The sequence below is a fragment of the Sceloporus occidentalis genome, unplaced genomic scaffold (genome assembly GCF_023333645.1).
Source record: "Sceloporus occidentalis isolate IW3139 unplaced genomic scaffold, rSceOcc1.0.p SCAF_61, whole genome shotgun sequence".
NCBI classification, from domain to species: Eukaryota; Metazoa; Chordata; class Lepidosauria; order Squamata; family Phrynosomatidae; genus Sceloporus; species Sceloporus occidentalis.
The window spans coordinates 4,243,866-4,268,382 of NW_028317041.1; the positions used below are offsets into that span (position 1 = coordinate 4,243,866).

Genomic DNA, 24,517 nt, shown 5'->3' on the forward strand with positions numbered 1-24,517 from the left:
TGCTTACTTGGAGATAAGATCCAAATTCCTGAATTGGTACCTTATCAGTGAGACTTGCACATAATTTTGAGGAAATGTGCAGATACCTTTAGGGAGGGGGGGGGGGCAGATTTCTGTATATGACACATCTGCTTCTTGTCTTTATTTATATATGAATTTGAGATTGCAATTGCTTTGAACGCTTTCACTTAAAAAATCCATCAGGTTAACAATGTTGGTTCAGAAAAACAGATCATTTTTAATAGAGCGCCATCTATAATATATATTTTAGTTTTTAATGTTGGCTGTTCTTGTCCAAAAGTCATGTACTGTTCTGTCAAATGGCAAGTAAGGAGTAATAGCAAGCTTTGTAACATTCTAAATAAAGCATTTTATGCAATCAGAAAACCCATGTAAGTGCTCAATGACTGAAAAATCATATCATTTGTTGGCATCACAGCTGAATTTATCTCAAGTCTCTCAATGGTCATGAAATTGCACAGATAAAAAACGGAGACATGTTTGGCAAAACGCACAAATGTTTTAAACACAAACACATTCCGGAGCAAAGAAGTTACATTCACTCATCTGACAGCACTGTATTTCCACTAAACGGAACATTAGGAGTCTTGAGACTCCTCGTAGTGGGCATAGCCACTGGCATATGTTCTGCCTAAATTCAGATGACTAAATGGTTCAGAGGCCTCTGTATCAGAGTCCTTTTCTCCATCATCATCTTCATCTTCTTCTGCATATTCATCCTCCTCTTCCTCGTCATCATAGTTATTTCCACCAGATGACAGATTTTTCCAGTAGTTTTCATAACCAGAAGCACCGCTGTCCTCATCCGCCCCACTTTGTCTGCCAAACTTCAGGGACCGTGCTACAAAAGAACAGAGAACATGCAGCAGATGATCCAAATTCTGGAAGCAGGGTATGCACCATCTATAAACACAGAGTTCCAGAGTAGTTTGAAAATACAACTATTTAAGTGGGAAAGAGATGCATGTGTGTGCTTACTTGACATGCTCAGATTTTTTGTCTCTTGAGTTTCATGGCCACACTTGGGACAAGGTGGCGCCTTTCCCTTCTCAGTCTTGAAGACCTTGCTTCGTGCATGATCATCACAGAAGCATGCCTGTCCAAAGAATGCAAATGGTAATAAGAGACATGTTGCTTTATATTTATATTACTGTCGGAAACGCTTCCAGCCCCAGAGTGGTCTCATTACCCAAGCAATGCAAATAGCTGGTGGATCAGGAAAAAAAGAGCAATCACATACAGGAGAGTCTGATGAATGCCTCTATGTATTTGCATTAAAAACAAAATTAACTTAAAGTTGACACTCGGCTATTATATAAAGTGGCTAAGATGCCTTGAGTGTCTCTTTCAAATGCTCAACGTTTGATCGATTACATTTCTATGCTGCAAAAATCACATTTCTTTGCATCTATACACCTCTTCAACCAATGTTGGCAGACACAATATTAATGTGCATTCCACAATGTTAAAACATACAATACCTTTCGACAAGTAGCTTGCTTGATCTTTCAGTAGCGTTAGTACTGTATGTCCCACATAATACTAAACAAACCAGTTTATTTAACAGAATACGTGTTGCTACAATATCTGATAACGCTTGCTATGTTAACTGCCTAATGCATTGTACAAAACCATTGCAGATTCATACCTTGCAGCGCAGGCACGAATGCTGTCCCAAACGATTGCACGATGCACCTGGATATAAATAAAACATTAGAAAACATCTCACCTAGAGGCGTGTGTGTGTGTGCATGTGTGAGTGTGTATGCGTGTGTGCCCTGCTCAGTTACTGGATGTGTAAGGTATGGTTGGATGCATTCAAAATAAACCGTGACACAGAAAGAGGAGAGTGAACATACATTTAAAAGTCTCTGCCTCCAAGACCTGGCAGCTGGCCTGGTGCTCAAACTGGTCATCTTCACAGAGGAAATTATAACAGAATGAACAGCTAAATATCCGGCCACCTGTAGGGGAAGAAATCAGTACAAAAAATGAATCATTGATATACATTCTGGACATCTGGATGGCATTAGAGGCAAAGCATCATGATTCTTCCCTTAGATATAGATATCATGTCTAAACGGTGTATTTCAGTAGTATAATATGTTACTACTTTATAGCTATCCAATATACTTCACATAACTGAGAAAAGGCAGATTTATTTTAACTAGCCTTACAAAGGCTGGCAGCCCCGGTTGTCACCAAAGAGAGAGAGTAATTTAATATGAAGAAATAACTTAATGGGGAGGAATAATCACTCACATCCCCTGAATAAGTTACGATGGCTGTCCCCATAGTAACAGGGGTTTCAGCAAGATTTGTTGTTTATTTCTGCTTTAGTGTATTAACCTTAAAAGTGAGCGCTTACATGTGATGGCAATGACAATATCACCCTTCGTATGACTGATCTAACTACACCTTAGTTAAATTATTAAGAACTGGCTTTATCACTAAAAGCATTTTTTATGTGTGCCTTAGAAGCTGTGTTTAATAATACAAAAATAAATAAACTTTAGTAAAATGGGTTTTTCATCTGTCAAAGCAGTAGCTGGTAACTTTTTATTGCATTTGTGCCGAGGCTGAACTAAAGAAAAGGGATCATTTAGTGTTCAAGAAATGACTTGATCTAAACGTTTTTAAATTGGGTAGATCTTTTAGGGAAAAGGATTTGGGTGTTCTTGTTGACAATAGACTGTGCACAACCTCTGGCAGCTGTTGCTAAAGCAAGCAAGATGCTGGCATGCATTAAAAGTGGAACATGTTTAAGAAATCAGAGGATAATTGGGTCTCTACAAATGATTGGTAAGACCACATCTAGAACATCTGACTGCCTTGGAGTCGAGAATGATTTTGTTTCCTTTGAAATGACGTTGTTTTAGTGGGCATTTTTGTCTTCTTCTGGATCAGTCAATATGGGTTTGTGGAATGGTTAAACTTGGTAGACTATATGCCTTTTTTCAAACTAATTAACCATGTAACGATTTCAAATATTGCATATATAGCTGCAAATATCATTCAATTATGCATTAAATCACAGGGCTTTTTAAAAACTGGTATGTACGGTTTTTCTTCCGTGATGTGAAAGTTAAACGTACCGTGTTCCCAGACGCTTCTTTCACATTCAATGCATTCTGCAACGTTGAGGGGGCATGTGCACGCGTGAACACTGAGACACTTCTTGCCATGGCACACCCAGGCTTCGCAGAAATCACAAATGGCACCCTGCAAACATACAGAAAACTTTAACTGATGGCAGCCAACAACCCAACGCGGAAAGTAGGGAACTGTAAGAAAACAGTGTTCTCCTGGGTCCCAAGATTGAGGTGCAGCAACAAAAATTCCAAAACTTAAAATAATGAAAGTATATTGTAGGGTGGTTTCCAAATCAGGGCAAGTTGAAGTACATATATTTTGGTATTTTTCCCCATTTATACCAGCTGTATAGGATTTTTTTTAACCCGTAAATATGTGTTTATTTTTTAAATCCCACTTGTTTAACCCCTTGAATCCCCTTGGTACCTCAAAGCCCGGAGCAATTTTGCCATTTTTGGGGTATGTCGGTTTAGCGATTATTCTCTTTTCCTGTGAATAGTGTACCCATGTAAACTATATATTGTTTTTTCAAGGAGAGATTGAGCTTTCGTTTGATACCATAGTTGGATGATTAGCTGAAAATTTAGAATGAGAAATTTAGTAAAAACTAGCGAAGATTAGAAAAAATTGGTTTTTTTTAACATTTTCCCTCTGAATCCTCACAAAATGAGGTAAAGTGATGGAAAATCCCCTCCAAGTTTATCAATTCAGGTGTCCTGATTTCAGAAATACCTTATTTATATAGATTTTCCAGACTTTCCCAGCACCAGGGAGCATACTATAAGGTGTACAATTTTGTATACTTTTTATGCCTATGGCTTAACGGGTTTGGGGGTTGTGAACGGGGGCAGGAGGTTTATACTGGCTAGATGTTATGGTAGGGCAATGGGAAGTAAGGTTTTTAAATATTTTTTAATTATCTTTTTTATTTTCATTTTTTTACATTTTTTTTGTATTTTTTATATATTTTTTTTAACACAGAAATGGTTAGAGGTCCTCTTAGGGACCTCCTGAACATGCCAGTGATGTCACAATGACATCACAGCTCACATTATAATTTTTTTTAGTATTATTTATATTATTATTTTAATGATTTATTTAATATAATTTTTTTAATGAATTAACTTTTTTTTTTTCAGCTTTTCTCTTTCAGGACGGGAGGGGGAGTGAGAGAGATGGTTTCTCACTCCCCTCCCCGCGATCCCCCTGCACCGATCACACTGTGATCTCAATGCAGGTCCTCACAGACCTGCATAGAGATCGCAGCGTCTCTGCGCCTCATCCTGTCCTCCGATGACCTTCCGGGTTACGTCAGCAGTGACGCAACCCGGAAGGGAATGCCGGATCGTGCGTTTGAAACTGCGCGATCGGGCAGTTTACAGTGTAACAGCTTACCGGCTTTCATGCCGGAAGCTGTTACAGGAGATCGGACAGCAGAAAGCCGGCAACGCCGGCTTCTGCTGTCAGTGGGGAGTCCAGGCTGTGCATCAGCAGGGATGTGTCCCTGACGCTGCACGAAGGGCTGGATGTACCGGGATGTCCATAGGGGAATGAAGGGGGTTAAGAGATCTATCTCTATATATATATATATATATATATATATATATATATATATATATATATATATATATATATACACACATATATAGATATAGATAACAACATTTATCTGGTCCTGTAGCATAAAATAACCCTGATCCCCTAGGGTTAATGTTCGTTGTGAAAACAGATTATCTGCAGCCTATTACAGAGCTAACCATTATCTAATCAATTTCCTGTCCCAAAGTTATCTTCCTTCTCCTCCCTATCCATTACAAAGGCTGCCAACTTAACAGGCTGGAGGTAAGATATGAGGAGTAACCTTTCAGATACTGAGCAAATAAAGCTTCTCCACAGTATCCACATAATGGGTTTAAAATTATATATATTATACATAATATATACATATATATATATATATATTATTACATAGGTTTGTTTATAAACATACATGTTTAAAATACATTACTGCTAAGTGTAGGATTTAGAAATGTGTTAAGGGCACAGATGAAAAATTCTATCTTTATGCAGTTTTTACATTAAACATTTAGTGTGAATCGGGATAGTTCAATCGTCCCAACAGTTCCATTACTGCTTCTCATGAGCGGAAATATTCTGTGCAGACTGCGCCCTCTTCTGGTGAAGAGGTGAACAGCCCACAACAATATATTCATTTGTTTACGTGCCGTGTTTGGAAGGATAAAATCTTGTTATTGGAGGCAAGAGAGCCCAAATGAAATATTACTTTGCTATAAAACGCACATTTTATTTTAAACTGAAGGATGGATTTCTATGCGTTAAACTACTTTGAGAATTTGTATGCTTACCACCATTGCCATACCAGTACTGTACACGCTGGGATGTCTGATGACGCAATCAGATGACTTCATCATACATTTTGTCTTTCCTGAAAGAGCAAATAAGGCAGAGGATTACCAGCGTATCGATACAGCAGTAGTACAATTCCTGGGTATACGAGTCAGTGTTGGTGGTAAGGCCTACAGCAGCAGTTTCTTTTGCATCAGTCATTAAAGGGACCATATCAAGAACATCAAAAACATTCAAACCTACCCTCTAAATACCGCAGAAAGAGGATATGTACTCTGCACTAAGTCACAGAATATGTAATAAACAGTGATTGCAATTTATTTTAAGGAAAAAAAATATTTCTTTTTATCATAATATTATTACATGACATCTATATGAGACAGGTCAGGCAATTCCCCCAAATATTACATTTAAATAATATAGAATAAAACCACCTTATGTGGTTAAGTTAAATATTTTATTAAGTTACTGCGCCTCCTTGGTTAACCCCTTAAGGACAACGGGTTGTCCTTAAACCGAATAATGACAATGCGTGGCGAGCCCCTACATGTACGGGCTTTGCTGTGAAGGGGTTAAGGGTGGTGGAAAAGAAGGACAAGTAATCAGTTCTGCCCCCGTGTCAATTATGCTGATTAACGGAACCAAGAATCAATAGAATAATATACTAACAGAATAGAAACGCACAGCAGATATACGATGTCCATCTCTTTACTTACCACACTGCGCACACATAGGCAGCTTCTGTACAGAACTGCAAAAATAACAAAACGCCCGGTTCTTCTGCCGTCTTCATTTCACATATAAATAGGAGGAAGAAAAAAAACAAAACAGGATTTATGCATCCTTTTTAAAGCACACTCTTGGAATAGCGGTAAAATTATTACAATTGCACTAAAAAATATAAATAAAAAGCACTGAGCTTACCTTTGACATTTGTCACATTCCTATAAGAATAAAGAGAAAATGATATCAGAAGAAATATTTACATGGGGGAAAAAAAACTCCCGCTGGTGTTTACTTCTGCCGTATTTTATGTTCTGCGGAAATAACGGTTCCCACCGTGAAAATGATCACTGTGCTTGGTATACGTTTACATTTTAACTATATGAGCACACCAGTCACGGAATATATAAATAAACAGCGGTGCTTAGTTATCCCCGGCGAGACAGATACACTGAGTTATTGCGCCTCACACCTGGTTAGAACGAGTACTCAGAGGACACGTATGACATTATGGGAACCACGGGAGAGATAGCCATAAAGATTCCCCGCCAGCCGCTATATTTCTTTGCCATTTTTGGTTTTGTTTTCTTCTTAAGAGAAGAGACAAAAGTTCACTGTGATAGATCGACACAATGGACGGGCTATTTTATTCCCCCCCTAACGTAGATAATAAACAGCAAAGTAAGATAAATAAGGTTGCGCACTGAAAAGAAATCTTTTATTCTACTTTACGTGTCCACATCTGTGGTTTCCTCCAAGACAGAAAATAGGTCTAAAGGATTTATCAAATAAGCCTAAATCAAACAGCTACACAAAGACAGGGCTTTGCGTTGTGTACTTTTTGGTCATTATTATAGTAGTAACCCAGGAATCTGAATGTGTATGCCGTGTATGCTTTTCAGGTTGTCCGCTCACCTTTATATTTTTATATATTTTATACGTATTAATGGTGTCCAGAGAAGCTTTACATGTCTTGGGAGTCCAAATGTGTCAAAATGCAATACAGTCCCACTGATTCAGCAATACAGTCCTGAGAAATTACACAGGGTTCACCAAATTGATGTAATGGCGGGCTAAGCAATATATGGCCATATAATGAATAGTATTTGCCGGGTATGCACTGAAGTCTTGCTTTGTTTTGTGCACTTATTGGTCATTATTATTCTAGCAGCAACCCTGGAATCTCTGAGGAACGGTCATATTCACACTTTCTTACATAGCTTTAATGATTGATTTTAGATATCTACAGTATCTCAGAGATACTTTGTTGAAACATTAAACACTCTTGCACTCCTCAGAAGAGCTCTCGGTGTTGGGTAGGAAACTATGGAGGTTACGCCGACTAGACACAGACCTTTACAGCGAATTGGCTTGGTTACAACGTAGGCCTGCGATCTTCTCACCTGGCACATTGATGAGGCTGAACACCAAACAGTTATGCTGTAGACAGGATGTCGCTACATACATACATACATACATACATACACACACACACACACACACACACACACACACCCTAGACCAAGCTCAGTATATGCAGCTGACTACACACACATAAGAGATAACAACAAACAACTACTAGTTACAACTTACTTCTACTATGGACTGTGAAGGTCCTGCAATACGTTTCCCATAGTTTAAGTTTCTCTTTTTCATGATGTGTGCACTAGAAGGCCAAACATTGTCTTTTTATTTCACAGGTTCTGTATGTGCTGTGAATCCCCTGCATATCATTAATAGTGTATCTTGTGCCCATTCAACAATGTGCTGAGATTATTGAATAGGCACAATGTGATATGGCTTACTTTTATAGTAAAAGATCCACACGCACGCGCACACGCACGCGCACACGCACACACACGTGCGCGCGGACACGCACACACTCCAGTGTAGCCTGCAGTGATTACGATTATCTGTCAAAGCCCAGTAATGTACGTTAAGCTTGCCACTGCCAGTACTTGTTTTCTCATTAGCACATCCCCCTTTGACCTTAGAGCGTTATCTCTCTTTGCTTGTATTTACCATCATCCTCTTTTATTTATTTATTTTTACTTTATTTATGTGAACGGGCTCTATATGCCTTGAATACAGCTTGACCTTGGACTATGGTCTCTAGGCTTTGGATGGCGGCTTACTTGCTCTGTAGGTTTACTTGTTGTCGTGTCCCTTCAGTATTGAAGCATATCTACGGCAGACTTTATAAAGAAATAATAATGGATGCACAGAGAATGACTGAAAGGTCTGTGTCAATAATGAACAAAGTGAGAACATTTTCCTCCCAGCTATGCTTAACAACACAGCTTGTTCATTTTTTTTTAATTTTATTTATTTATTTTAGGAAAAAGCGATTCATTGTGAATTCTCAATGGATTTAACCATCTGATTGGTTACTTGGGGCATCTCTATTTCTCCAAATTCCATATCTGATGTTCTTCTGCTATAAGCCCCATTCCCTCTCTCATGTCTAGTCGTGATGTTTCATTTTGATTGAGCATTTCCATTTGTACTAGTTATGGTACATTCGTATTCCGCTACTGTATGTTTCATGCACTCTTTAAGCTCTCAGCTTTACTCTAGCATTCCAGAATATTACATTCAACCCACATACAGTATAAACATAGCTTATGTTACGCAAGATGCTTTTAACTTGCCATCGTCATAAACCTAACTTTCACATTTGATTGAATGCCATATACGCTTTCACTGGCACTGCATGGGCGGCACTGCATGGGCGGCACTGCATGGGCGGCACTGCATGGGCGGCACTGCATGGGCGGCACTGCTCTGGCACCTTGTTAACAAGAGACAGTTTGGGTGCTAACTCCAGAGCCCACACACTCACCGCTGGACATTAGACTGCTGAAAATAAAGAAGTGACATTTAGCTTTGCACAACTATTTTGAACGGTTGCTCATTTTTTATGATTAAAGATTAACCCTTCATTGGCAGTGGTCACTTTTACTAGTTTTAGTTTCGTTATGTGAATGCCACACGTACATGTGGATTAAGCCCTACAAGACCGAGGATGTTTCATACGCCAGAGCTTTTTTTGCTATATATTTGCCCAATCATGATTAATTTTCAAAGTTTAGCTTACCATCACAAACTATTTCGTTTTAAGCAGAGCTTTTTTTTTTTGAAACCATATTAACATACATAAGGCAAATTATGTGCAGCAACATAGTTATACCTCACAATTTTTTTATATTTTAAAATGACCACAACACTTTTCTTTTTAAAAAAGCTGTCTGAGCGACTTCTTTTGTTTTCCATATTTTTTTTTCTTTAAGGAGACGGAAACATAGGGAATCTGTAGTCTCTACGTTGCTAATCAGAGCTTTCAGTAGCGTCAGTGCGGATAACGATAAAGCATTAAACAAAAGCTGCCAACTTAGAGCCAATGAAGCTGGCTCCTTCTGACAAAAATCAGGGAAGCGATCCATGCCGTCAGAAGACAGGCTAATCTTCCTGCATCGGTGCGAAGATCTAACAGCCAAAACAAGAGGGGGGGGGGGGAGCACTACCTACTATAAAGGTCATCTTGACACTTTTTTGTACAGCCATAGGGTCCTTTATTGTAACTGTGTAATATTGGTAATATTCCATTTATGAGCACAAAAGGAAAACTTGAAAATGCCTCTGCCCGCATCACAGCAAAAATCTGATTGTGTCTCGTTTCTACTGCCATCTTCATCACAATCAAGTCACAAGGTTTACTAACCTTTACCCAGCAAACCGTTCACACAGAGGTTGGGCAACTAACATCCCGACAAGTCAACAGGCAGTCAACTAGTCAGATTTACAAGTAACCCAGAAAATAACAAATGTCTTCGTATTGTTGAATTCAGCCAAAGTTGTAACTAATCTCATTCTCAGGACTTACTGAATATAGTCAAATACTTCCAATTAAATTCTCCTAATGTAACAGTGGCATTACACATAGGCTAAGGAGAATTTAGCAGATACATTATTTTAACTTTCACATGGTCATCTTTATTTATTTCAGACACACTATACGACTAAAAGTATGTGGACACCCCTTATTATTGAGGTTAGGTGTTTCAGCCACATCTATTGCTAAAAGGTGGAAAAATAAAAATAAGGACAAAGTCGGCCATCTCCATAGGCTAAGATTGGGAGTAGAATGGGTCGTACTGAAGATTTTCAACATGTCACAGGATATCACCTTTAGCAGTCAGTTTGTTAATCAATGCCCATGCTTTTGGAATGAAATGTCCAATAAGATTATATATTATATAGATGGTCAGGTGCCAACACACACACACATGTTCGGTCATGTCGTCTATGTATATGATCTTAGGTTCTATAAACTATTTACCATAGGAGCATTACAAGGGTGTTTAGCGAGGTCAACATTTCCCCGAGCAGCTCTCATCTGTTTCTCTCTCTCCTTGCGGCTTTCTGCCTTCTTCCGGGCGCCAGTCTTCTTTTTGGGCATTTTGAATACACTGAAACTAAAGGAAAACCGTGTGAATTTCAAAGAGTAACATGATACCGTAAAACGTTCATTGTTCCTCATTGCTACCGCCTTAACGTAGACGCGTTGTTCTTTTCTTTTTACTGGACCAGGAGGATCACAGTCAGCTGTATCTGAACAAAGCAGTACCGAGTAAAGGAATTCTATAGATGCTATATTAACCCCTTACTTACACTATGGATGCACCAGGTGTGTCTATTCAAACATGTTAAACCCTTATTTAAGGTTGGTTGTCTCTCCAAAAATATTTGAGCTTCAGGATCGCTTTATGCCTGTCCCATGAATTCTATCACTTCATTAACCTCTACCACATCTGATGGAAGGCTATTCCACTTTTCTACCACTCTCTCACCTAAGCAAAACTTCTTTACGCAGCATCCAACATAATGTCCTATAAAGAAAATCTCTCTCTTTAAATAATGACATGCACAAAAAGAATGATTGACACACTAATAAAAACGTCAGAATGTGTAAAACGTACCAGCCACCGCGCAAAAAAAAAAAAAAGCCACTTTGGCACTTTAAGAACAGGTTAACTATGGCTGTGAAACAGCTTGGGATTCTAAGGTAAGTACTACAGAGATATGTTTATATCACACACACAAGCATTTAACTGTAAGTGTGAAAATAACTATTACACGACCGGTAATAATTCTGTGATTCCGGTAAAGTGAGGGTTAATGCGTTCCCGTGTGCTGCCGTCATCTCCCTTCACCAGGCACCAATATGGCTGACCATGCTTCTCAACGTCATAACATATAGACAGCAGTAGGCCACGCAGGCACGTTTGTAAGGGCACTTGGCATGCAGATTCAAGGGCTCCAAACACGCAACGACCTCTGGGAGGGTTAGGCAGAGGCTCGCTGGCAGGGATCATGGCAAACAAACGGGAAGCGGAATACGTGCAAATGAGCCGCGTGATTTGTAACTGACTGCGTTCGCGTCATGCTAAGAAGTAGCCGAACGCCCCGGTAACTGTCCGGGCAGGGCAAGCCGATAGCGGACTCACCCGGACGCAACGTTTCTCGGACTGGACTTTTCCCCGCACCTCTCCTGCCCCTTCCTTCCTTCTCGCCACCAAACTCACGCCTGCGTGCCGTGACGTCAGCGAAACGGGCGGCCAATCAACAACCACTAAGGGCTAAAAGCCTTACGGAGGCAAGGCACGTACTGCTTCTGTGCTTTTTGCGGAGCGTGGGCACGGAGCTTACAACGCTATCATGGCATGATATATCATGATATAAAAGCAGGCTGGCCCATAAACATATATGGTTAGAGAGTTTAGCTGCCTTTTGTTTCATATTGTTTTATTAGGTGGTAAAGAAACAATAAGATACCTAGCAACAGCTTGACATTTTACACTAAAGCAGGGATTTTTAATGTATTGTATATATGAGGCATATTATTATAATTGTAAGTAGTCATTTATAATAATGCCTCAGGTGGTGTGCGGACAGTTGCTTCTCTAGTGTTTATAAAATCCTGAAAAAGTAAAAATACCACAAGGCGCCATTTTTTACAGGCTGTATCTGGTTTCCTACCCTTAATGCTGAAAATAATGCGGGCCCAATGTGCTGATTGCAGCCACTGGCGGGCTAGACCAGACTTGGCATCTGTCTACCTTGAGTGTTTTGCCCCAGGGCCCCAGCTGTTTTTAATCTGTCAGTGTCACTGGCCTTGGACCGTTAAAGTACATGGTTAGAGTGGTGGAATGATGTGTTTTGTCTTATCTTGCTTTAATAAATAAACCCCTTAGGGTAAACTTACCAGCAACACTCGTTTAGCTCGTTTTTCCTGGATGGTCTCTTGGCATCTCAACAGGATGTCTGGGCGCGAATATAACAGCTCTGTCATTAGCAATTTTTTCTGTGCTATGCCACATAAGCCTAGAGGTGCGTCTGCTATAAGGTCTTCTTAAATTGGTTCTACCCTCAGGTTCAGTTGGTATTGGACAGCAATAGCCAGTGTGGTTTTTATTGTTTCTAGCTACTCAGTGAGTTAAATAAGCTTTTTGGTTTATAGATCACAAATCCATTTGCTTGTCCAGCAGGATATTTTAGGCCAATATTTGTCAGGACTCGGGTGATCAGGTCAGGTAGGAGCCCATGCGCAGGGGATACTTGGGGTTCAGTATGTAACCCACGGTGCATGATTATGCAAACAAAGACACCACAAGCAGAAATCCAGATAATGCAGTGTATTTTATGTATATAACAGGACCAGCAAATAAGGGTAATATAGTCTAAGCAAGAAACCAGACATATGGCAAAATAAATACCGGTAATAAGTCTTTTGGCAGGGAGCCCGCTTGGAAGGACACAAAGCAGGGAACCAGGAACAGTACAGGTGCAGAGCCACAGCAGGAAGGTCCATAGACTTCAATACAAAGGCCCTGACTGAAGGGAAGGGCAGGGTAATCCAGGTAACAAGGCCCAGCTGGATGTATGCACTAGGGCTCAACCCAGGTAACAAGGCACACCTGATCCTAGTAATAGAGTTCTGAGTGCTCCAGAGGGTGGCCACTAGTGGTAGCAGATTTAAATGCCACAGGTATGAAAAAGCCATGGTTCAGGCAGCGAAAAAGGTGGTTCCTGACAATATTTTTCTACCTTTTTGTGAAAATAAACCCAACTTTACATCTTGGAACATAGTTTTCCCATCAATAGAAATGATAGTTTACATACATTATACATTAGTAGCTGTGGTAGATTCATCTAATTTATCTGCTGTAACCTTGGATTTGATACTGTAAATATAGATTTATAGGTAAATTGTGAAGAGATGAAGTCTCATCTTACAACATGTATTATGAAGGGCCAACTCTGGCCATTTTATGATAAAAGTAGAGTTGGCCGTGTATGATGCATATTTAGTTCTGTAAGACAAGGCTTTTTATGTCACCTACAACACTCCATTTTAAACCATGTATTGTCTGCTAGACCTTTACATAAAAAAGTAATCCAAAATCTAAATGAAAACCAAGATTGCCATTACCATTATTATTATTATATTTTAGCACCGACAATTTACAATACATACATTCAAAGGATATGACAGATTTGGGTCTGACAGACTAAGACAAACCGACACATTAGGTAAAGGAGACCCTTCTCACAAGCTTGCATATGAAAAAATATACCGGTAATCAATCAAGTTCTTGAAGCCACTGGAAATGAAAGGGTTTATTTAATGTTAATATAACTTTCTAGTCTAAAGAACTGCACATTTGTTTCTCAGAAGATCAGAAGTCTTGGTTGGGCATATTTTTGAACATGACACTTTTTATTTTTCTAAACAAGTTTACTTTTCTAAATAGTAAAATAGCCTGTTTACTTTTGCCCAAAATGATGATTATTTTAAATATTTCACATTAATTCAATATGCGGTCTGCTGTGATTGAATTACCTCGTAGGCTTACGGCGAGCACTGTCAATTGTTTAGGAAATGTTAAACCTTGCATGGTCCTTAAATCAATATAAGGAGAACAGGGAAACCAGTGTTGGATGGTTAATCCAGAGCCTTTTAAAATCAAAACAGAATGGACAAAGACATGAATTGAGATGGGAACTTCTGAGAGAACGTGAGCAGGAACTCTCCTTGGTTGGCAATGCATGTGTAAATGGGGTGATGATAATCAACTGTGAAATAGAAAAAAAATAAATTTTTTGGAATCAAATACTTACTTTTTGGGGGGGTTAGATAATAGTAAATATATTAAACCCTTATGAATAAAGTGATCTTCACAGTGTGTGTCAAGTAAAAGGTCAGATGAGGACCAATTGTAGAAAGTAGCAATATGTGCAAACAGTGTCCAACTGTGCGACATTTGTAAATTTTTGGCTCAAAGAGGTGCAATTGCCCTTGAATATCCACACAGTGAGCTTTTGGTCCTCTGGTTCTCTCTTGTAAGAAAGAGTGAGAAAGATAAGAACCAAGTGGGACGTGGAATGCATCTTTTACATACAACCCCAATGATCTCCATCTTCATGGAGAAACTTGCCCTATAAAATACACACCTTTATTGGTGAGACGTATTTCAATATATCTTCCCAAATCTTCACTGGGGTTGGCCCTTTATAATAAGTAGTGAAGATAGTAAGTTGAAAAGCCAATGTGTTTCATAGTGCAGCTGATAAGTATCTTAATTTACTATAGATGTTAATGCTCATCCACCAATCATAACCACAGACTCCTTTAATTTCTGGTTGTCCACCTGAGATTATTATTTATTGCTTTACATATCACCATCATATTTTCCTGGCATTTTAATTGTAATTTGTTTAATTTCAGGGACTACAAGTGTTCTATGTGATTTTATGAACCGGATACTTATGTGGCATTGCATAGATGTGTTTGGGGGTGAGCAGCTTTCATTCTGAAATGTGTGAAACCCGCCACTTATATTATTTTAGAGCACAGAATGGGTTGGTTGTAAGTCTCCCTACCACTCCCAACAAAGCAGGTATTCATGGAATTTCAACATAATCATCCTGTTAGCAACCATTATAGCTAAATTTAGTTCTTCTACACATTCAATATACCAATATGTTTAAAAAAAAAAAGCAAATCTGAACAACTCTTGTAACCAAAAACAGACCAGGAATTCTGCATGTGCTTAAGCAGACCTATCCACAAAATATCGATTTTGTCACCCTGCCCTTATTGTACATGAAGGGAATATAATACATAGAAAGCTAAAACATTTTACACGTAAAGAGGATGAATCCCTTCGAGGTGAGCTCGGGCATGATGTGAAACTACATTCCACCACATTAAGTGGTAGGAGATAAAAAGCACAAAAATAAAAAAAAGGCAAGGCGCACAGTTACACATAGAGCACATAGTTAAGGAACCAAAACTTACACAAGCTTGTACCAGTACCCCTCCCCCTCTTCTATCCCACTCAGTAGTAAATACAAGGATTCATTCAGGGATTTACTCTGACCCACTGTCCAAGGCTGCCAGCTGGGGGAGGGAAGTGTTATGACATCTGTTGTAATGTGAAGAGACGTGATGCAACCTCTATCACTCACAGCTGGCTGTGCTAGGATGACCACATCAGCCATGTTTTGAAGGACACATAATAATCAAGGCAGTGTGTAAACATATGAAAGCGAATCAATCACCTGTCACACACCGCAGGGCAGCACTGGTCATTGTCACAGACTGGGTCCAAGCTGATGGCAGAAGGACCCAGCGCGCCCGATGGTTGTTTGCAAGAGTCTCGATGCAGCAGTGGAGTCTGGGGCAGGGCCTGGTGCAGGGTGACCACACTCACCCAAGCATTGAGCACCTAGGAAGTGCAGCCAAACACCAGCGCCCTGATATGGCAGCAGATGTAGTCCAGAATAAAACGAATCCTGCAGGCACCCAGGAGCAGGCATGAAGCATATCACACGGATCACGAGCAGGATGCTGCAGGCTGGGAGAATGAAGGCTAAGCAAAGGGTTAATGTAGCAGACACATAACACAGCAAAGGAAAGGGAGACCAGGCAAGAAACATGATATAGAATATACATGAGAAGTGGCAGAAACAAGATATGAATAGAGCAAAATATAAACAGGCACTAGACGAGGAATAAACATAACTAGACAAGACATACATAGTACAGGGCACAACAAAGGACAGGGAAGAAGGCAAGGAACACAGGGGAAGGAGTGAGGAGCCGGAACCCTCGGACGCTTCTCCTATAAGCAAGGATAGGACATATTAACAGGGACATGGGGAGAGGAGAGAGGAACCGGAATCCTCAGATGATTCAAGGAAGAAGGGCAAAGGTACATAAAGACACACAAACATGACTACAGAAACTAGCCTAGGACTACAAGATAACTATTGGAGATTTCGTCACATGATATGGCCATAGTATGCTTAGCCCACCACTACGCCAAAGTACTCCAATGACGGTGGGTCCTAACGCTAATCCCTGCTGACAAGATACAAAACAAACCACACATGTAAACCAAACACAGCACAGAGACATACCTTAGACTGCAGACTGCGACAAACAGAACACAGGTGGGGCAAACCTAATAAAGGAAGCAGAGCTGAAGCAAAGAGTCGGAGCAGAAGCAAGGAATGGAAAATAGAACAAAGCAAAAGGAAATCCAGGAATGGATCAAAACAAAGCAGAGAAACTAAAGCAGGACAGATATGCAGCTCCGCAGCCTGGGCAGACCGTGACAGTCATCAGTATGTGAGGAATATATGTGTCCTGGTAAACATGGCCAATGTGATGACCCTAGGTGTAGCATGACTCCAAGGCCCACAAGGAAAGTGTTGCTGGGGATTTAACTTTTTTTTAACTTTACTGAGAGGGAATTGTTTAAAAACAGGGTCTCCAATTGAACAAAGGAAATTGCTTGTCAGGGACAGATCAGCAGCACCTCTCTGAAGAGATGTAAACTATTCACTCCAGTCATCATATGTTCTTTAATGCATACTGGTCTCCTTAAGTTTACAGGCCGTCCCCCGGCAAATGCATTAGAAATTCTGCGCTTGAAGCAGCCAATCCATGCCACGAATCAGTGGCCTCCATTTTAAAGAATGCGTACTTAAGTACTCAACACACAAAGTAAATTAATATGTATTCTTCTTTGGTGAGGCTGCCCAGGACATTTAACTGTCCCTTTAATTGTTGCCATAGTAACTGGTAGCTACAATAATGGATATTTCAACAGCCATGTTCATTTTAATGCATATGATAGCCACCTTAAAATGAATGGGGGGGGGGTTGTATTCAAATGCATGGAGGGATTTTTCATCTCACCTCATAACGCCTGCCAGCCAGCTCCGGTTCTGGCTTATACAACAGTTTCAGTCTAATTACACCCTCTGCATGCATGTGTAGAATGTGCTCCCATTGATTTTTTCAGCCAAAACTAGAACGAAATGCAGAGAGCAGACAAATTCTGTGAAACAGTAGCATTTTTTATAGCCAGATAAAACTTTCGTTTTGTTTTTTTTTTATTTCGTTTTTACAGCTAAATAAAGCATTTTACTTATAATTTATTTTTGTATGCATTGTTCATTGATGAGTCTGTATGGGACATTACACTGCCCCTTTAACCATCTCAGTCACCTTAGGATGTACCTGTTCATCCTTAAAAACAGGCGACATATCCTTGCTACCACACAGGAAATCAAGCTGTCTACTGACCGCGTTGACTCTCACCTGTCGGCTAAAGCCAGCATTGCTTGCCAGCTTCCTGCTTGTGTGTAGCGGTGCTCGCTCCTCATTCAAGGAATGTCCTATCACACAATCTGGCTTTCCCTTCCAGTAGGTGTTACTGCTGACACCCACCAGAATTCTCTTGAGGACAGGTGAGCCTCAGCAGGGTCTTTCTAGGCTATGGGGCCCTGCTTGCTGATCACAATGTGATCAGCATAAACAGATCAGGAAGAGGGTGCACTAATATAACAGGCATTCCATTAAAGAAGATGTGGAATGGGGTTCTTTATACAGATGTCCTGTTTGAAAACTCCATCAGATTCCTCTGACACTACTCCTACAATAGAGGACAAGGCAGCACAGAAACATACTTGTTCCTGTATTTACCACCCTCTATCAGTTTTCTTAATACAGATTAAACCACTGGTGCTGCTGCCTGGCCTATTGTCACTAACTAGCATCAAGAAGGATGCATTGAACATCTCATGGACAACGGAAAGCAGCTATCATTGAGTATTATGCTTAATCACTATGTATTCTGTAATATAGAGAGCTAGCATAAATGCATTCTGCTAAATTTTGCAGAAATGATTGCAAAAGCTTTTATACCTACAACTATTTGACAGAGCAGAAAAAAAGGCCGTAACTAAAAAAGTATATTTTCAGTGCTTGCAGCCATTTTATAGACAGCTAAGCAATAGTCCCTACGTATCTCTGACTATGGCCTCAGTGATGTATTAAAGTACTATATCTGTCCCCATATTGAGTTTACAGGCCCCTTGCTTAGTTGCTTTAAAATAAAACGTGTGAATGCACTGACACCAATGATTTATGGTTGAAGTAGGTAGCATAGCAGAGGGAAATCAGCCAAGCTCACTTAAAGTAAGAAATAAGCTATTTTGCTGCATTTCTCGAACTGCTATTCTAACAGACCTTGGTTTTAAATAGGAAAATGAGAGACTAATCATAACACTTTTTCTGTTATTACCGTGGAGCTATTATTCATTTTTGACTATAAATACGCAAATGCACCTCTCTTGGGCTAGGCCAGTTGACACTAGTATTACCCGAAACTTCCGTTAAGGTCTTATTAAAACAAGTTATTGAAGAAGTTTGACTAAGGAAAACATAACCCAAAGAAACCTTAGCTGGCTATGCGATATAATGACAAAACAGGTTTGTACCTAATATGTAAAGACTACTAAGAGCACTCTAAATTAAGTAGCCTACTACATATGACTCGTATAAATCCTCCCTTGATGTGTCTTGGGCTGCAAATACACCAGGAATTAAGTTTATTGTTACTCGAACATAAGCAATTTAATCAATTAACTAGGTGATACATACCATGTAAAGGTCTAGGCCAGAACACACATATAGGATCCTACATATCCTCTGCCAGAAAAAGTAGATCAATGATGAAGGAAGGCAACTCAACTTTGAGTTTGGTGAGAGCCACAATGCATGTACGCAGGTATTCCTGAAGATTCCAGTGCAGAATCGATTAAGAATGTCATACAGAGGATGCCTTTATTTATGTCATTATTTACTATAAACAAGACTAGTGTATTATCCGATTATGCCTAAAAGCATGTGCCCCCTGGTCTATTCTTCTGAGTGTTACACGGTGCTTCTCATTTAAATGCTGGACCGGTCTGCTTTTGACAAATGAAACATGCTGCCAACGAACCCCAGTTTCACATACCCTGCATCTCTCAATATAGATATCATGGACACAGCTCATCATGATTGCTTTAAGTTCCCAAGGCTTGTCAGTACACCCTTGGTCTAATTGCTCCAGAAGCTTAATGGGGTCTAATTTTGCTCTTTTTGGATTCTTTTTTTGCATTCCAACTTTATAGGATCACAGAGCCAAAAACAATCAGGAAGCTCTTTCTTCAGGCACACTGGCAGAGCATTAATAGTACGTGTAGATGCCACGTTGACATCCCAGTTCATTTAAGAGGGAATGTAAACTTCCTAAAGTTTAAAGTATTAAAAAGGTTTATACAATCATTATCTTAAGTGACTTTTCTTTATGGTGCTTACTTCCTGCAGCATCCCTTCTGTCATTCTCTGACAGTGCATGTGCTTGCACGCTACATAACATGCTATTGCATCCTCATTGGCGGAAAGCACCTGTGCACGATGGCAAAGAGAAAAAGGCATGTAAGCGTGCAGTGCAAGTTAACTCACTATTTTATATTTTTATATACCGTATTTTTCGCTCTATAAGACGCACCTGCTGATAAGACGCACCTAGATTTTAGAGGAGAAAAAAAAGGAAAAAATATTTTGAGCTAAAAAATGGGCTAAAATATTTATTACAATAACTGAATAAGCTATGAACACAGTAAGACACACACAGTAAGACACACACAGACACAGTAAGACACACACAGACACAGTGAGACACACACACACACACACACACACAGTAAGACACACACACACAGTAAGACACACACACACACAGTAAGACACACACACAGTAAGACACACACACACAAACACAGTAAGACACACACAGTAAGACCTCCCTCCCTAACCCCCCTTCTCAGTATCTCCCCTCTAACTCCCTAACCCCCCCTTCTCAGGATCTCCCCTCTAACTCCCTAACCCCCCCTTCTCAGGATCTCCCCCCCCCCGCCCCGGTCACTTACCTTAAACTCCTGTGTTGGAAGCGTGAGGCGTTTGTCTCGGGTGCCGGCGCTTCACTGCTGAGCGCCGGCGTCTGACGTCATATGCCGGCGCCCAGCGTAAAGCGCCGGCACCCGAGACAAACGCTTCCAACACAGGAGTTGAAGCGCTGAGGCAGGCGGCGGTGGCGGCGGCTGCCGCCAGCAAAGGATTCCTGTATATCTGTCAGGCAGAGGGGCCCGAGAGTTGCCGAGCGGTTGTCTTCAGCAACCGCTCGGCACCCCTTGGGCCCCCCTGACTGGCAGAAATCCAGGACTCCTCTGCTGGCGGCCGCCGCCACCGCCGCCTGCCTCAGTTGCGACCCCGGATTTATCGGCGTATAACACGCAGGTAGGGTTTAAGCTCCGGATTTTAGTTAAAAAAGTGCGTGTTATACGCCGATAAATACGGTATATCGTTGCCCCCCCTCCCTGCCTGCCTGCCTGCATGCATCTTCGCTCCATAAGACGCGGCTGATTTTTCATCCTACTTTGGGAGGAAAAAAACTGCGTCTTATGGAGCGAAAAATACGGTATATATTAATATACAGTTGTGGTCAAAAGTTTGCATACTCTTGTGGAATTGGTAATATATATACCATTTTTAAAGAAAACAAGAGTGAGCTGGAAAATCACATTTCTTTTATTTCTTATGGGATTCATATTCAACTGTAGATTATAACAGAATGGCACGATCATAAAACAAAACATGGCAACAAAGAAAAAAAATGTAACGACCCCTGTGCAAAAGTTTGCATACCCTTAGTTCTCAATACTGTGTATTGCCCTCTTTAGCATCAATGATAGCAAGCAGTCTTTTCTAACAGATGTCTATGAGGCCCCAAATTCTTGCAGGTGGTATAGCTGCCCATTCGTCATGGCAAAAGGTCTCCAGGTCATGCAAAGTCTTTGGTTGTCTTGACTGAACTGTACGTTTCAGATTTCCTCAGAGTGGCTAGATGATATTAAGGTCAGGAGACTGTGATGGCCTCTCCAGAACCTTCACCTTTTCTGTTGTAACCACTGGAGGGTCAACTTGGCCTTGTGCATAAGGTCTTTGTCATGCTGGAAAGTCCAAAGCGACCCATGTGCAGCTTTCATGCGGAAGAATGCTAATTCTTTGCAAGTATTTTCTGATAACCTTCTGCATTCACCTTGCCATCAATTTTCACAAGATTCCCTGTGCTTTTAGAGCTCACACATCCCCAAAACACTAGTGAGCCACCACCATGCTTCACAGTGGGGATGGTATTCTTTTCGCTATTGTTGACCCCTCTCCAAACATAGCGCTTATGGTTGTGACCATAAAGCTCTATTTTGGTCTCATTACACAAAATTACAGTATGCCAGACCTGTGAGGTGTGCCAAGGTGTTGTCAGGTATATTGTAACCAGGCTTTTTTGTGTCACTGGAACAGTAAAGGATTCTTTCTGTCTGTAACAAACATTGAAGAGTATGTAAACTTTTGATCAGGGCCGTTTGGCTGATATCTGTTATCATTATGACTTAAAAAGTACCCAAACACCTATGTGATCATAAATGGCTTCATATGACCACTAGCCTTAACTAAAAGACTGCTTTTTGCATGATCAGTCATATTTTCAAAATCAATGCCAACATTTCACAATTTCTGCCAGGGATGAGCAAAACTATATTTATATATCTAAGTTTTGCATAAGCGTTTCGTGAAGCATAAAAAAAGGATACAGTCTTCAAGATAACCCAAATGTGGGTTAAGAGAGGTGAAAGCATAACCTATAGAAATATTGAGTAACAGCCCAAAGTTAGCTGACCTGGTAACTTTTATTTCAGAAAATCAGCCCTGGTTATTTAGGGAACATGACAGAACAAATTATATGTCTGTTAGTTGATGGCTCTCTTCAGTGTGTAATGTTTCTATAACGGTAGTATGTAGTTTTCTGTAAAATACTACAAACAGTAAATTAATGGAAAATGGAGATATAGATAGATGATAGGTAGATAGATAGATAGATAGATAGATAGATAGATAGATAGATAGATGATAGGTAGATAGATGGATAATAGGTAGATACATGTATAGGTAGGTAGGTAGGTAAATGGGTAGATAGACGGATAGGTAGGTAGATAGATGTATAGGTAGGTAGGTAGATAGACGGATAGGTAGGTAGATAGATGTATAGGTAGATAGATGTATAGGTAGGTGGGTAGATAGACGGATAGGTAGGTAGATGGGTAGATAGATGGATAGGTAGGTAGGTAGGTGGGTATATATATAGATGGGTAGATAGATGGATAGGTAGGTAGATGGGTAGATAGACGGATAGGTAGGTAGATGGGTAGATATATGGATGGGTAGGTGGATAGATGGGTAGATAGACGGATAGGTAGGTAGATGGGTAGATAGGTAGGTAGGTGGGTATATATATAGATGGGTAGATAGACGGATAGGTAGGTAGATGGGTAGATATATGGATGGGTAGGTGGATAGATGGGTAGATAGACGGATAGGTAGGTAGATGGGTGGGTAGATAGATAGATAGATAGATAGGTAGGTGGGTGGGTATATATATAGATGGGTAGATAGATGGATAGGTAGATGGGTAGATAGACGGATAGGTAGGTAGATGGGTAGATATATGGATGGGTAGGTGGATAGATGGGTAGATAGACGGATAGGTAGGTAGATGGGTAGATAGGTAGGTAGGTGGGTATATATATAGATGGGTAGATAGACGGATAGGTAGGTAGATGGGTAGATATATGGATGGGTAGGTGGATAGATGGGTAGATAGAAGGATAGGTAGGTAGATGGGTAGATAGATAGGTAGGTAGGTGGGTATATATATATATATATATATATATAGATGGGTAGATAGACGGATACGTAGGTAGGTGGATATGTAATTTCCATTTATTTTGGTTAGTGATGAATAGACCACATGGCTGTGCATGACATCCCCGCCACACACTCCCTCTCAATGAGAAAGCTGCCAGCCGGCCTCTGGGTAGCTAAACCCTGGATCATCCCACAAGCCCCTCCTATGGAAGTGGAGGAGGGCAGACAAGCAGGACCCAAACAAAAGCTACAGGGCTGCCCAACCTCCCGGATCCCACCGACATTCTATCCCAGATCGGCATTCTAGGAGCGCGTCATCAGCATGTAATGAATGAACAACTACCCCGAGAAGTCACTCCGGAGAGAGGAAACCCGGAGAAAGCATCGCTCCGGAGTGGGAGAAAGTGGGGGGGAAACGGTCTAGAGAGGAGGCGGTGGGGTGGGGGGAGAGAGCAGATCCCGCTCTAGCCAATGAAAGGCAGGTCTCTGGCTGTGACATATGCGGCAGGCAGAGTTGCTGGAGAGAGAGAGAGAGCAGGCAAAATAAAAATGGCAATGTCTCTCATTCAAGCGTGCCGCAGCCTGGCTCTGTCCACCTGGCTGCTGTCCTTCTGCTTCGTGCATCTGCTCTGTCTGGACTTCACGGTGGCCGAGAAGGAGGAATGGTACACGGCCTTCGTCAACATCACCTTCTACGACCCGGTGAGCGGTGCGAACCGGACGCAGAAGACCGAGTGCGGGAGGTACGGCGAGCACTCCCTCAAGCAGGATGCCTGGGGCTTGGCGGTGATGCCCTCCTCTCAGCCGGATAGACTGGCCTGCGACCCGGCCACCAAGTTCCATGTACCTGCCCATTCAGTGAGATGGGTGGCTCTGATCCCCAAGGGGAACTGCACATTCAGGGATAAGATACGGCACGCAGCCATGCACAACGCCTCGGCTGTACTCATTTATAACGTGGGCTCCAGCAATGCCAATGACACCATCACCATGGCCCATGCAGGTGAGTGCTCTGCCTCCAGCGTGCAGGTCCCGGGTGACAGCACGCGCCGGTGGCTACACTCCGGTGTCACACTGCATCAGTGACCTGCTAGCACGGGGTGTTGGATTTTGCGATCAGGAGGCTGCCCTATTTTATATTTATAA

At 41.0% G+C, this 24,517-nt stretch overlaps 2 protein-coding genes across 2 annotated transcripts in view; one reads left to right on the forward strand and one right to left on the reverse strand.

Annotated features, from left to right (window-relative positions):
- Positions 1-599: 599 nt before the first annotated feature.
- Positions 600-10,663, reverse strand: LOC149287425 (zinc finger protein 330-like). Its single transcript, XM_089492913.1, has 9 exons — positions 10,544-10,663; positions 6,406-6,425; positions 6,198-6,268; positions 5,481-5,560; positions 3,117-3,243; positions 1,881-1,985; positions 1,670-1,716; positions 1,000-1,117; positions 600-862 (listed from the first exon to the last, which is right to left on the reverse strand). The coding sequence occupies exons 1-9, from the start codon at positions 10,661-10,663 to the stop codon at positions 600-602; spliced, it is 951 nt and encodes a 316-aa protein (XP_089349039.1).
- Positions 10,664-23,896: 13,233 nt separating this feature from the next.
- LOC149287426 (RING finger protein 150-like) overlaps positions 23,897-24,517 on the forward strand; it is a 60,150-nt gene continuing 59,529 nt past the window's right edge. The window contains exon 1 of the mRNA XM_089492933.1: positions 23,897-24,374. Coding sequence (XP_089349059.1) covers positions 23,921-24,374 — 454 coding nt within the window. The 5' untranslated portion in view covers positions 23,897-23,920. The remainder of the gene's footprint in view (positions 24,375-24,517) is intronic.